The following is a 12,312-nucleotide window of genomic DNA, read 5'->3' as shown; positions in this document are numbered from 1 at the left end:
TTACGATAAGGGACAGTTGTTAGTTGTCTCTTTCGTAGCCAATGGTACTGTTTTTTAGCAGACGGGGTTGGCGCCAAGTTTTCATCTTACAGTTGATGTAGGGCTATCAGAGGAAAGTGTGCATCTCATTTTTGTACCGTGTGAACAGTTGATGTTATGACATATTGGTGGAAAATCAAATCACCATCTGACTAAAGTTGGCCACATCCCTTCTTCTTTCTGAGTTTCCCAACTTCCTCCCACCACACCGCTCTGAGGCACATAGTCGAACCTCAATAATGCTGACAACCTTAGACAGTTTAAATGCCAAACATCAAGCTTAAGGAACACCACGCTACCATAGGCCGTCGACCTCTTAAACGCACATTACACAATTAAGTGTCACATTTTGATAATTACTAATCAGATGGACATCCTCTGTGTCATTAGATAAATACACCACTACTTTCCAATAACATTTATAACCATTACTCTCAAATACAACCGACTATAAACATACATACCATCCACAAAAAAGCAATAAATATTTCATGGAGGTATGAGGTCCCCGAACTCTAGTTACAATACTGTTTACATTTGGTAGTTCAATTGTTGCTTTAATCAGGTGCTTCTTGTTTGTCCATATAAATCATAGGAAACGGTTGTATTTGCCGAACTGTTAAGCTAAGGGCACATCCCGCCGTACGTGCTTTTTGTCCGTACGTTATTTTGGGAGGTCACATCTAAGCCAAGTTTTTCTGAAAACATGGGAAAGGAATGCCAAGAGCAGGGAGGGATTACGTATCAACGCACGTCACTCGCACGGTTGCGCAAGGTGTAGGTGTGCGATTGCCACGTTACCGGATGCAGGCCCTACTGACAAGTGCTGCGTACCTACGGTGTCCTTAATCGCCATACGGGGCACGCGCGTCACCCGTACTGGCTCGTACAAGGAGCGAATCCGCAGCAGAGAAAGAAGTTGTACGGCGTATTGATCAGCGTGCTCCCAAATCAGTTGCATTTCGTACGATTTCATTCGGAGGCGTTGCTTACCATTAACAGATCCCAAATGATTGCCCCCTTTTAGCACGTAGACACCACGCAGTTGCACTTACGTTAGGTTGTGCCCTTAAGCTTTAGCGATGCGGCCCTGCGACAGGTTGAGATAGCGACGACCGTTTAGGAAAACCGCTGCGCGTACATGTACAAACACATCCCGGGGGAGGTCACTTTATTGTATACTTGACTAGATACGTCTCATTCCCAACTTATGTAGGCTGTCGCCCACCACGAGTTCGTAATGCCAACATGACGGATTGCAGCGCCCCCTACGTGATTGGTGAGAAGTGCAGGTACCAGTGTAAGAGTGGATACGGACACAAGTCAGGTGACACCATCAGGACCTGTACCTCGGACAGATCTTGGAGTGGCAGGAACATCAACTGCCGACCAGGTTCACATGTTTTTATTATTATATAGCTATTTTCTCGGATGTGTTTGTTGGATATTTTAGAAATCTCCTCATATACAATCAAGACCAGTTTACCAAAATGCTTATGCAGTTTGTGAAAAACTTGAAAGTCGAGATAATTCGATCATTTATCTAATAAGACCCTTGTAGCCCATAAAGTGATTTGATTTTATCTTTATTTAAGTAACTGGCTGCCCCCTATCCCACCATGCAAAGCCCCACTATACGTAAATCCAAACGACCTCAAGATGGTATGTACTTTCGTAAAGATAATTCTGATAATATGTAGGTACCTAAATTTTTGTCTTGTTCTATTGCATTATCAACATAAAACCAGAAAATAGCATATCGGATGTTCTATTCGTCATGTTTCCTCAGAATTCAATTGACCATCGACCATAATATCGGTTGGTCATATAATATCGTGCCAGATCATCTAGACCAGGTTATACTTAGCTCACCTTCACTTGTTGACTTTTTAAACATCCTTGCACTTTTAAATGATCTTTGGCATCATCTGTTTGCGAGGACACATGACCTAGGTGAATTTAACGGGCACTTGAACTCTCGAAGATAGCAGCAGGGTAGTCTTAACTATTATGAAACAACTCGTTGTACTTTTTTCCATAGAATGCCCGCCTGCGCCAAATATCCTCAACGCGACCAAGAAGGAGTGTTCTAAGAAGGAGTGCGTATACAGATGTGATGATGGTTACGAAAAGAAGTCAGGAGACACTTTGTTGAGGTGCAGTATGGTAAACGGAAAGTGGATTGGCACCGAGATCAACTGCCAGCCAAGTGGCTAAACAGTCAGCCAATAGCAGTACTGCACATACTTCTGTGAACATGTAGACATGTGCTCAGTTCTTAAATATATTGTTTAGTTCTTACATATATATTGTCTTAAATAGTGGTTAAAAATTTTGGTAGAAAATCATGCAATCTGTGAATCATTTATGAATTGGGTTGTGGAATCTGTGAAAAGAAGGAAACATAAAGACAACACCTTATTAAAAAGATCTAAGACCCACAAATCATGCATGTAATAAAAAAATTGTCAATGTATTTATCTTAGAAGCTTGGCCAATAAGAAAACAGCTCAGTCAGCTGTGAAACTCATAAGAAGACGCCTCTATACGATCATATTTATTTGACACGAACTCAAAATGTTTAGTCACCTTAGTTGTTTTTTCTTAATATTTACAAAAAGATCAAACTTTTAGTCATAAATCTTTGAATATTTTGCATTATCATATCCTTCTCGCATCTAAACCCTCCATAAGTAGGAACTCACTTTTCAGCCATCGGAATAACAGATGGTCCGATTTAAGGGAAAAATCTATATTGTTAAGCTCACAGGAGATTTAACATAAGTGCGGCCTTGGTAGCCAGATTAAATCGCACTTATAAAGGCCCGCCCAACATCCGGGGCTTGTCACAGCTCGGATAGCGGAGTTTGCTTTACACATATTATGGCATTGCATACCGCAGTTGCCTTTGGTGTTCCAGTGTCTATTCTATAGGATTTGCTTAATCTCAATCTCCAACAGCTATAGAAATAAAGACATGAATGACAAATAAGCAGATCTCTGATGTCGTATGTAATTATAGTTTGTATCAAAAAGGGACAGGCAAGAATTTAAAAAAAACAACAACAACCAAAACGTGAGAACAAATTACATGTATAACCTAGCAGTATTCTATGCCAAGTGTTTTTAACTCCGTACTTGCCATTCTCCATAGTTTTATTATAAGTTTATTATGGTTATTTGCAGTTTACTATCTGTAATACACATATTTTCTTATTGTAATAGAGACCATAGTACCACTGTCAATTAAAAAGAGAAGAAATAAACGATGTATCCAATCTATAATTCCCTCTTACTGATATTTCAACCTGAATCCAAATGAAGGTAAATATAGAAAAATATTTAGCCTAGTAGTCATGGACACGTGTGTGGCCAAATGGTATGTTAATTATCATGTTTATATATCAAAGACGCACGGTGTCATTGATTAGTGTTGGTTCTCTCGTGATGCTTTGTGACTTTAACTTGTGAAGAAATTTATGAACAAGGAAAGAAAGCTAGGAAGGATGAAAGGAAAATGAAGGAATGGGGAAGGAGTTACTCTCCAAGCAGAGGTTGGTGAAAAAAATCGCGACCCTTTCCTTTCATTCGTTTGGATGTAATTAGCCAGCGAAAGGGTATGTCACCCCGTAAGGGGCGGTATAACCCCGCCGTGTGTAAACATGTGCGAACATGTGTGTATGGCGGCTTTGAAGAGATGACCTTTGACACTTGTTTCGCCATACCCTCCATTGTCATTGTATATGGAGAATCCTAACAAATAAATAAATAAAATAAATTCGTTTTTTATCAATAGTTCGGTCGATGAAAAAAACGGATGCAAGGAAAAGGCCAGGATTTTTTCCACCAACCTCTGCTTGGAGAGTAGAAGGTGTGACGTACTGCTGAAAAGAAATAAGGACGGAAAAGAGAACATAGAGAACGGATGAAAGGCAAAAGGAAGGAAGGAGATAGGAAAAGGAATGGAAGAATGCATGAATGATGAATGTAAGAAGACAATGTCACAGTCAAAGACTTACAGAATACATTATACACAAGGCAATGAGACAATTTAAGTCAATTTTGTAAATTCGGTTTCTGCAAGCCTCTTGATCATGCTAGCCAATACTATATACGAAAAGATACGTTATAAGGCCATAAGAAATGTACTTTTTTACATTATATTACGCACGTGTAAAGAATATTATAGTGTTTGCAACATTGGCAACTAAACCTTCTCCCAGTTGATTTGAACTTTTATGAATAAATCATAACAAAAACTGCATTAAAGTCGGCCGCGTTAATTCAGAATTAATCTAGCCTTTACACATACAGGCACGCACGGTACCTAGTATCCCAGACCTATGTCACGGTCAACTTTGTATCTATCCATTTAATCAGTTAAGACCTCTGCGTGCGTTTTTATTAAAAGGTAGTGTAGGGCCAATCGGTGGCATTGACCTTGAGTAGCTTTACACTAGACGTTAAAACAGAAACACATTTGAAGCGTGTAAAGGAGTCCTAAAGGTATATGTTCGTGCAGTTTTTTTTTTTGTTAATGTGACTGCATATTGCTTTACATTTTAGTACTTCACTCGAAATCATCATCCGAGCGTGCTAGCTGCACTTAATGTTATTTTGCAAAGGTATAAAGAGGTATAAAGTAGTGACACTTTAATTAGTTTTTCAATCCTTATGGTCCTTGGGATCCGGATATTGTGCGAACAATGTCATTATCACAAACTATTGATGTTAGACCCATATTCGACCGTGTTTACGTATGTCTCGTGACATTGGCGACATTTTTTTTCTTCTTTTTACCACCTTGATTTCCAGCTTCAAATACGCAGGAGCATACATATTTCAGTTGTTATCACATCATTATTGTGTAATAAAAATTGTCAACAACAGAATTCGCACAAGATTGGAAAATTCGTGTGATGTTGTCATGTTCAAGAAGTATGGGATTATCCTTATGTTTGATCCAAGACAGAAAAATGGCGTAGTTATAGAGTGATAGAAATGTTTGAAGAAAGTAGTAAATACTCTATCACCAACAGCTATTCCATCCCAGAACATTGGCAACATCTGTATGGCCATTAGTGAAATTCAAAAGACAACTGGCATGTCCGATTCACTCAGACTCTATCCCTGCCCATGAGAGTGTGAATGAATGCTCATTTGGAGTTTACCATGATTATGGAAATGACAGATAAAGGTTTGGCTTCAATATATTACGGGGAGAGTTGTATAAAACGTCATTGAATTGTCAGTAGAGCGATTTGTATGCCATATGATTAAAGAAGACAAGGGCTATGTTTGTAATTTCCCAAAAATAAAGCAGTAAAGGTATCGATGGCATCGATTTAAAATATATGCCAATTTGAAAACCCAGTCTTCGTTGAAGAACATACTTCGCTATATTTTTCATTGTAAGACTGAACAAAATGAGTTTTTCACACACATTCTACATGCAATATGTATCGTGAACTTTCCCTAGCAGTGCAACTGTTCTTACGCCCACGAGTGCCTCTCCTTCCGTAAACATCGTTACTGAACGGTCCCCAGAGATTCCGGTAATGGCAATCACCAATAGAAAGAGCTCCCCGAAGGTCGGTTCACCGGTTGTAAAGAGGCGGGTCGTTCTGAGAAAAACATATCCAGACAGACTCATCTGCCATTCACTGGCTGAAACGTGCGGAGTACTTTTGTTCAGCTTGTTAGGGCGGTATCTGAGGGACATCTACACCTGCTACCGGACTCTACAAGCGGATCCTCTCAGTGTAGTCTTGTTTTTCATCCAGAATGGAGGGATCAGATACTAAGACTGAGAAATACGTCCTCCAGCTTATAGCTAGGGCTTTACGGACAACACAGGTAACATGTATCTCTTTACTTTTATAATTTATGATTTGTAATTGTGATTTATTGTGAATATAATAACCTTAAAATTTGCGTTTCTTAAGGAAAAACGAACATGCATACTGTACCATTAATCTTTGTTTGGTGTGTGCGAGTGCGATATAGAATAAAACAGTACACAAAATACCTTACCGAGATTTTACAGTGCGTTGGAATATTCTGCACAGTGTAAGGATGACATGTTCGTTTAACCTTGCGTTAACCCTTCTGTTATCGTCAATTTAAACATTTCAAATGTCAAGTCATGCTATGTTACCTTATCTAATGACTTAGAAACCAGATCACGTTTGTTCATTTATCGTCTCATCAAATTTCACATAGGCAAACAGATCCCTTATTATACTCGTGTTATACGTGTGGCATTATCTTACGTGGATAAAACGTTAACCTTAGACGGATAGACGAATATTCGAAATACAGCTAAAAACAAGCCAAACATGTGTCTTGTATCATACTTTGTAAATTATATCTATCATTGTACTTTATATGTTACTCAGTGTATCTTGTATTTCTCTCCAACGGTTAGCCCTTTATTATATCGACGTCTTGTAGGGCGACCTTGTTTGCCTGTAATACCAACCACACAAATAAATAGATAAATAAACACAAGTCAGAACAACAAACTGTGGGAGCATTATCAAAAAGCCATATGTTAGTGGTTTGAAAATGAACGAAAAACGATTTGACTAGCTACGTGTGCAACATGTTTGTACAAAAATCACCCAGCCTTGTCTGACACATGCTATTAGGCTGTACGCATCAGTAACTTATCAAATATTTATGGCGCTGGTCTTAGCTATAAGGATCAAATATCTTATTTCTAAAAGAGTCGAGACACCCTTCACTCTATCAAAAGATATAATAAAACATTTAAGTGACAAAAAAACATCAAACTGGAACTTGTTTCAGTAAAGAATAAACTGGGAATCACTGAATGAATTATAATCAAAACTGCTGTAAGGCACATGCATTTCCATGGCATTACATGTCGAATGTACCAATGAATCGCAAATAACTTCCGTGGCCTCGAGGCCCTTTATAGAAACTAGTAAAAAAAAATCAGTTCATATCTCATCCTGACGTCTTGGAGATATTATCTTTCTGACGATAGTTTATAAACAGATAATTATGAAAACACCCATTACGAAAGCTTTTATATTACAAATATAGTTTTATTGTACAACAACTGTACGGGGTACAAAGTATGGCATCTACATAACTACAGTTCTATAACTTAACGCTTATCTAACTAATACAGAAGTTGTAGTATGGGATAAATTTCTAATGTCCGGCAACCAGCTGGAAGGCTATTTTGCACATTCTAGTAATAGGCAATTTTGGCATCTTATCATTTTGTTTCGATCCATCCCTAATACTAGACTTTAAATACAAAATAACTATAGAAGAAATAGATGAATTATGTGTTTCTTTACCATTTTTTGTCTCTTTTTTAAAGCTGTATATCCTATGGTAGAATTAAGCTACCTTAAATCATCTATGTTTAATCCAGTTTTATCAAGACAGTTATCAAATTTTTAATGCAATGGTAATTTTTTAATGATTCTTTCAAAAATACAATCGTGCCGCTTTTGTTTGAATCAAATTTTTTTCACTATCAGAGGAATAGTTAATAACTTAATACCTGGTTTTCAAAGGACACCATTTTTCAATCTTCGCCGTCTTATGTTGGCTTAAGGGTCTCAAAGGGATTTACCACTGTATGCCTGTGCTACGATAATCAGCATAGACCACACAGGGAAATAAGTAGCTTTGAAAAATCATTATTCATGGACACCAAAGCTTTGAGAGTAACCGTTTTGGAAAGACACGCTGGTGGATGCGTTCTTCCAGAAGGAGAACTGACTATTATCCAAGTCAATTAACCTAAGGCTTGTAAACAAATAAATGTTGAATATCAAACCAAACATTATTTTCGTATGCAAAGAAATATAATAATTTCTCTAAGAAAAGCCTAAATTTAAAGTTCGGTGTGATTTAAGGTTGTAGTCTGCCAGTCGAAAAAGTCTGTAATATATTTATGCTGGCTAAATGATAAAAAGACTACATCTTTTAAATTTTGTAGACTAAGAGATTGCATTTGCTGACAATAAGTAATGGTTTGCTTTCTCCAGGCAAAGGGATGAGATTTCCCCACATATAAGTGTTGCCTGGAAGGAAATCATAATATTTGCCTTAATGAATCTCAAAAGACATCGAGTTACAGACAGCAGAACCTCTACTTATAAGTTTACCCATACAGACTTAGTCAATGCAGACAATGGCCATACAGACTGCGCCAATATATTCTATGGCAATACAGACTACGCCAATACATCATCAACATCATCAGTTAATACAGACTATGGCAATACAGACTATGGCAATACAGACTATGCCAACATAGAGTATAGTATTACCTACATGAAACTGTTCACGATATATCTCCTCAGGTCGGCATGGGCCGACTCCGTGGTCAGGACCTCGCCCCGAACATCGGGAACGGCATCGGCAGGCTCGGGCTGAAGTCCGCCGTCCTCACGGCGCTGGCCGGGGGAGTCAACGTCCTCTCGGACGTCCTGGTCGACACAGAAGCCTCAAAGGACGAGAGGAAAGACCAAAGCCAGTTTGCCGACATTCTAATCCTACCCAGAGGTGACTGAAATTTTGATGGCCAATTAAAGTCTATGAAATTCGATCGTTAATCGAAACTAGGTAACAGTTCATGGAACATTGAATCGCAAAAAAAAATAAAGCAAAAATTCGTAATTGCTTTATTACCTTTATTGCTACTATTATATTTATAATCATTATCATTATGGTCACAATCATTATTCCGCTTACTTACCCATCCTTATTATTCTAGCGTGGGACCGTGCTTTGACTGTGCGAGTTAAAAGAGCGAATTTCATAGATAAAAGACGAATCTTCTTACAATAGGCTTTCTGTTTTGTTGTCTTTTCCGTCAACCTTTAATTTTTTTCCACTGTATCCCAAATATCGCCGTCTATACGAATTTAGGTTTTTACTTAGTGTTACAATGAGTTATGATATTTAGGCGCTACTTTTGTGTTGCTTATGACATAACACAAGCATTAATTGATAACTGGCTTTTAATGTATGTCTGCATTGCTAAATGCATATCTGCCTTGTAAGCGTCTTAGTATATTATGCGTGCTAATATATAGTTATTTGCGTTCATCCTTGGTTTTCGTCATCTAGGACAAGGTAATAAAGATGTTTGGGGTGATTAATTATACATAAACTCTGTTTAACAAAGTCATATTCTTTCTTCTTTAATTCCTTATTATTATTTAACCATCAGGGGACTCTGGGAGATGGAGCGATTCTCATTCCCCTCCCCGCCGTAGAAGCAGCGACATCGTGTCAACAATACAGGAACACATGGTGGCCTGTACGGAGTCTGACGAGGCCGACGGTACTGAGGAATGGATATCTGCACAGTCTGACGAGCTGTCAAATCGGCGCCACAACAAAATCATACCTGACCTCCCACAACAGACGCCTATAGAGATAGAAGCACCGTGGGTCGTCCTCATCAACCTGGTCTACATCTCGGCGAGCTTCGCGAGAGTTGGCGTCCCGGTTCGCCCCGCCTATTGGAATCCGATGACTGGGAAACGTTTTGGGCTGCCAAATTACAGCGACAAGGCGTACCTCCAGGAAAATGCCAACCGCCTGGTCGCGCTCTCTATGGAGGGTTTATTGAACGTGAAATTCCACGATTTGACTCGGGGAATCATCACAATTATGGATAAGCGGCAGGTTCGTGAAAACATTGATGTCATGTTGTAAAAGTGTTCAATGGCTTGGCAACATTAGTGCATTTCATTGCTTTTGATTTATATTTGGATGCTTTGTTTGGCTTGCTTTGTGTTTGGTCGTTTTTTTATGTTGTTTTGTTTTGATGGGGGTATGAAAATAAGTGACGATGTTGACTGCATCACCAATATATGTTGTTGCTAAATGTTTAAGTAAAGTGTTTCGTGATAACGTTAACATAAAAAATCTTGTTTTACCAATAACCATTCATATTTTAAGCCAATTAACTTCACTTCAATCATGTCTGTAGGTCACACACGGTGCATTAAACCGGTATTCTTAATACTCTATTTACGGCAATGATGAAAGAAAAAACAATAATTCATTTTAAACTTAGAAAACTATGTGGACACCTCCTTTGACCACGTAAATTTTAAAAAAAGATAATAAACAGAGAAGGTATGTAACAGATTACGTAAGAAATATGTAGGCAATTGTGTCCGTGTCTATTTAATTTAGGCCGCTGATGTATTAAAATAAAGTCAATATTAGTCTCATACCATCATTAAGTCCATATCGACTTAATTGTGCGCATAGCATCCTTGGTAATTCCAAGTAACAGCATGCGAAGTGAAAAAATGCAACAAAATGAAATCTATGTGGCCGGAAGGCTTTACAAATATAAACACTTACAGTGTGGTATACCAAACTATAGATTCTTGATTTTTCGATCTTTCACATATTCTTTAACCTTGCAATCGACATTTATCGACAGTTGCATCCATTCCCATTTTTTTGTCAGATACGGCATAGGTTTGCTTATTTTGCTGCTGATTTTTACAGTATGGTCTGGATTTTTTCTTCGGAAACGATCAAAACGAAAGCGTGCCCATCCTAATAATCAAATAAAAATAGCTAGATAGACATAACTGTAAGCTATCGAATTAATTGTGCTAATTGCAATTGCAATAATCATATGCAATTTACAGTTTATCAAGCTTCATGTCTAAAACGTTTTAAAGCTGTTCCTTATTTTTTTTTACAACTGTCACCTTACAGGATGTGCTAAAGTCTGCCACTACGCAGGCGCATAAGCTGAAGGTGCGGAAGGATACGCCTGTTTACGCCTTCGCCGTCGTCGCTATCGGACCTCGAGTTGCGCAAGCGCTCTGGACCAAACTGGTCATTCATCCATCAGCTTCGTAAAACGCAGATTAATTCAGCACTAATTATTAATTAATTCATTCATTTCTATATTTCAGTGCTATTTTGCATTTTGTAATTACTTCCCGTCGTAGGTTATGTTTGTTCCAAGTTTGTTCTGAGTCTTGGAGTCCGTAAGGGTGAGGGCACAACCCGCTGAACGTGCAATTTGTCCGTACGTTTTTTGGGAGGCCACGTCCGCCACGTATTTCTGAAAACGTGGGAAACGACTGGCAAGAGCAGGGAGGGAGTACGTCAACGCATGGCACATAAAGTTGTGCCTACACGCAAAGCTCTACGGCGTGTCTGCGTGCTCCAATATCCGTCGGATTCCCTACGACTTCGTACAGAGGCGGTACGGATCCCAAAAGATTGCCCACGTATTTGCACGTACGGCGGGTTGTGCCCTTAGCTTCAGCATTATAACTGAAACATGTCTCTGCGTTTGGATCAATATTTTTCTTGTGGTTTGTTAGTAATGACATCTCCAGTGGTTCTGAATTTGAGCCAGCTAGTGGCTTGTTATGGTACTAGTATGAAACATGCGGTTATAGCAGTTTTCTTATCTGTTAGAAATTTGAATTGGTAGATGACCTTGGATTGACAAAATAGCGTCAGAGGTTGTTTACTCCTAGTAGCATGAATAGCAGCTCAGAAGTGGTTTTGTATGAGAGGTCGAGTCGGTATGACTGCCATTTGTATTGACAGATTGTCATGATGCTTGGTTTTCAGGCATTTTAGATAAAGGTACGGGTCAGAATATTTTTATAATGTCTACTGAAAACGTCTATCTATAGAATGTATTTGTATTCACGTGACTAAGCTGTAAGAAGTGTTTACCATGTTTAACAATCAAATCCCGGAGGTGTCAAATTTGACTTCTATATTTAACTCACTCACTTTTTGATTTGCACGACTTGGAATAAATATTTGTATTACATCAAAGTTGTCAATATGACAAGTAGTATAATTATGTACATATGGAATTATCTGCAAACAGATATAAGGGCCTGACTTACTCATGTTCACAATCAGAATAGATGACGAGTTTTGGATTTCTTGTGTAAGTAACTCACTGGGTAAAGACTTATTTGCGCACATCCACGTGTTTGGGACCGCATCTGTAAGTAGCGACATCTAGCGATGCAGTGCAAGGAGAACCATGCAGGCACAAGTTTCCTGAGGAAGGTGATTGACAATCACAAATACGTCCGTTAGATAAAACTCTTATCTTGTTTGTGTACAAAGAGCTTCGTAAATTGTATGAAGAATATTCATAACATTTATGTAATAGTAAACCGATGTGAGTGCCGAGGTTCTGTGTATAGAACCAGGCCCGTCCACCGTGGGGTTTCTAGTCTCCCCGAGGGCGAAGCCCGAGGGAGACTG

The 12,312-nt window shown here is 38.7% G+C and overlaps 3 protein-coding genes across 3 annotated transcripts in view; all 3 read left to right on the top strand.

Moving 5' to 3' along the window:
• The window catches only part of LOC118408511, a 99,540-nt gene that overhangs the window by 49,806 nt on the left and 37,422 nt on the right, over positions 1-12,312 (top strand). The gene's annotated exons all lie outside the window — the stretch shown is intronic.
• Positions 1,282-2,443, top strand: LOC118408518 (CUB and sushi domain-containing protein 3-like). Its single transcript, XM_035809336.1, has 2 exons — positions 1,282-1,432; positions 2,081-2,443. Exons 1-2 carry the CDS (start codon positions 1,288-1,290, stop codon positions 2,254-2,256), a joined length of 321 nt encoding a protein of 106 aa, XP_035665229.1. The 5' UTR covers positions 1,282-1,287; the 3' UTR covers positions 2,257-2,443.
• LOC118408515 lies at positions 5,604-12,285 on the top strand. The gene is made up of 4 exons (XM_035809333.1): positions 5,604-5,895; positions 8,391-8,592; positions 9,263-9,723; positions 10,780-12,285. The coding sequence occupies exons 1-4, from the start codon at positions 5,824-5,826 to the stop codon at positions 10,924-10,926; spliced, it is 882 nt and encodes a 293-aa protein (XP_035665226.1). The 5' UTR covers positions 5,604-5,823; the 3' UTR covers positions 10,927-12,285.

The sequence above is a fragment of the Branchiostoma floridae genome, unplaced genomic scaffold (assembly GCF_000003815.2).
Source record: "Branchiostoma floridae strain S238N-H82 unplaced genomic scaffold, Bfl_VNyyK Sc7u5tJ_168, whole genome shotgun sequence".
Classification (NCBI taxonomy): Eukaryota; Metazoa; Chordata; class Leptocardii; order Amphioxiformes; family Branchiostomatidae; genus Branchiostoma; species Branchiostoma floridae.
This window is presented reverse-complemented; position numbering and strand designations above follow the sequence as displayed.